The sequence below is a fragment of the Equus quagga genome, unplaced genomic scaffold (genome assembly GCF_021613505.1).
Source record: "Equus quagga isolate Etosha38 unplaced genomic scaffold, UCLA_HA_Equagga_1.0 71265_RagTag, whole genome shotgun sequence".
Taxonomy (NCBI): Eukaryota; Metazoa; Chordata; class Mammalia; order Perissodactyla; family Equidae; genus Equus; species Equus quagga.
The window spans coordinates 1016-2832 of record NW_025802053.1 but is presented as its reverse complement, the minus strand read 5'-3'; the positions used below and the strand labels follow the sequence as shown (position 1 = coordinate 2832).

The following is a 1817-nucleotide window of genomic DNA, read 5'->3' as shown; positions in this document are numbered from 1 at the left end:
GGGAGCCAAAGGCCCGGGCCCCCGGCCCCCACGCTCAAGCCTCCCCCTGACCACCCTAGAGAGCCAGAATGTACGTGGGGAGGATGACGAGGGAGAGGACCACCCAACTCCGGGGCCGCCCCGCCGCCCCGTCGCCCCGTCGCCCCGTGTAACCGCTTCCCATCCAGAGGCCGTGAGGGTGGGGAGGACGGCCTGCAGGTCACGTGGCGGACGACACCACATCTACCTGACGACCGACTCTCCTCATTGGAGCAACCTTCCCCAACCGCCTAGCAACCGCCGGCCACACCGCCTGCTATTTCTCCGCGGCAACGTCGAAAAACCGCCCCAGCTCCCGCGCGCACCGCACCGCGCCTGCGCACAGCTCCAGCGGTAGGCCGAGCGCTGTCAGTACGCAGGCTCCGCGCTTGAGCTCGCCCCGCCGGTTTGGAAGCCTGTTGGCATGCGCATGCGTGTCTGCAGTAGGAGTTTCTCTCCCAGCTGGAGCGGGTAGCGGCGGCTCTTGGGTTTGAAGCCAGGCGAGCTGGAAGTTGCTCTGCTTCTTCTCTTCCACTGGGCCCCGGCGGAAACCCAAGCGCTAGAAGAGAGGTTCCGGGGCCGGCCTGGGCTGGAGCCGGCACGATGGAGAGCGGGAGCGGGGACGCGGCACTGACCCGCCGCCCGATGCTGGCCTCTTCCTGGGATGCCGCATGCGGGGCCCTGGCCCAGAGCCTCCATCTCGCCCGGGCTGGTCCCGGCGCCCGGGACTTCGACTGGGAGGAGCTGCTGGCGCCGCCTGCCCCGAGGTGCGCCGGGCCGGCGGGACTGGGGGTGCCGCTTGGTGACAGCCACGCTCCTGGGGGAGCCTTGAGGGGCGGCGGGGGCCGTGAGGGAGAGGGTGCGGCCCGGGGTCCCTGCGGGAGCAGAGCGGGCGACAGGTGTCTGCGGGCGGCGAGGGCCGGCGGCGGGGGCGGGTCCGCGGGCCGGCGGCTGCCCGGGGCGGGAGCGTGGGGCGACCCGCAACGCGGCGTCTCGGCGCGTCCCTGAGGCGGGCCTGTGGCCCCTAGGGCCCTGGCGGCCTCGGAGTCCGCGCCCTCCCGCCGCCCCGCGGAAGCCCCTGTCGGCCGGGACGGGCGGGAGCGCGCCAGCCGTGGAGGAGCCCCGCCGGCTTAGCTGGAAAGACGCCCCTGTGCCTCGTGCCCTGCTCCGCGCTGCTGTGCGCGCAGGCGGTGCCGGTGCAGTTTCTGTGGGAATGAGAACAGTTCCAGGGCGTTGCGTAGACCGTCGGTGACGCAGGACCCGGTAGCGGGGAGGCCCCGATGCCTGCAGCCCCCGTGTCCGTGTAACAGCGTGTGGGGGCGCCCGGCACGGTGCTGGACCCCAGAGGCGGAGGGACGTGAGCTGGGAGAGGTCCGCGGCCACGAGCGCGTTATGGGCCGTGTTCGCAGGACGATCCTGGGTGACGTTTCGAACACCTTGCTTTTCAGGCCGGACCTGGTGGTTTTGAGGAGCAGCCCGAGCGGCCGGGATGGAAACCCCTGCTTCCTTTACCTGCGATGTGACCCCGAGGGCGGGGAAGAAATCGCTTCTGTGGGCGTTTTAAGTTCCGCCCGAAACATGGAAGTGTACTTGGGAGAGGAGTACTGTGGAACCGGCAGGGGCCAGAGTGTTCGCGGTGCTCTGGGCGGCAGGTGGGCGCCTTCCGCGTGTGGGCTGATCGTCCGCAGTCGTGTGTCTGTCGTCCTCAGCTTGTGCGGCGTTTATTGATTCTCATATTGGCGCCAGACATCAGGGCAGAGAGAATCAAAACATAGCAGCAGGCGTAGAAATTTAGGTCT

At 69.6% G+C, this 1817-nt stretch overlaps 1 protein-coding gene across 1 annotated transcript; it reads left to right on the top strand.

Moving 5' to 3' along the window:
• The first annotated feature begins 474 nt into the window (after positions 1-474).
• LOC124234115 (ATPase PAAT-like) lies at positions 475-1778 on the top strand. The gene is made up of 2 exons (XM_046651374.1): positions 475-785; positions 1467-1778. The coding sequence occupies exons 1-2, from the start codon at positions 622-624 to the stop codon at positions 1744-1746; spliced, it is 444 nt and encodes a 147-aa protein (XP_046507330.1). The 5' UTR covers positions 475-621; the 3' UTR covers positions 1747-1778.
• Positions 1779-1817: the final 39 nt, after the last annotated feature.

Bases quoted from the DNA above. Each gene is read 5' to 3' on its own strand.
- LOC124234115 (XM_046651374.1), top strand. From the start codon at position 622: ATGGAGAGCGGGAGCGGGGACGCGGCACTGACCCGCCGCCCGATGCTG. The intron at 786-1,466 runs GTGCGCCGGGCC...CTTGCTTTTCAG, and splicing joins CTGGCGCCGCCTGCCCCGAG to GCCGGACCTGGTGGTTTTGA.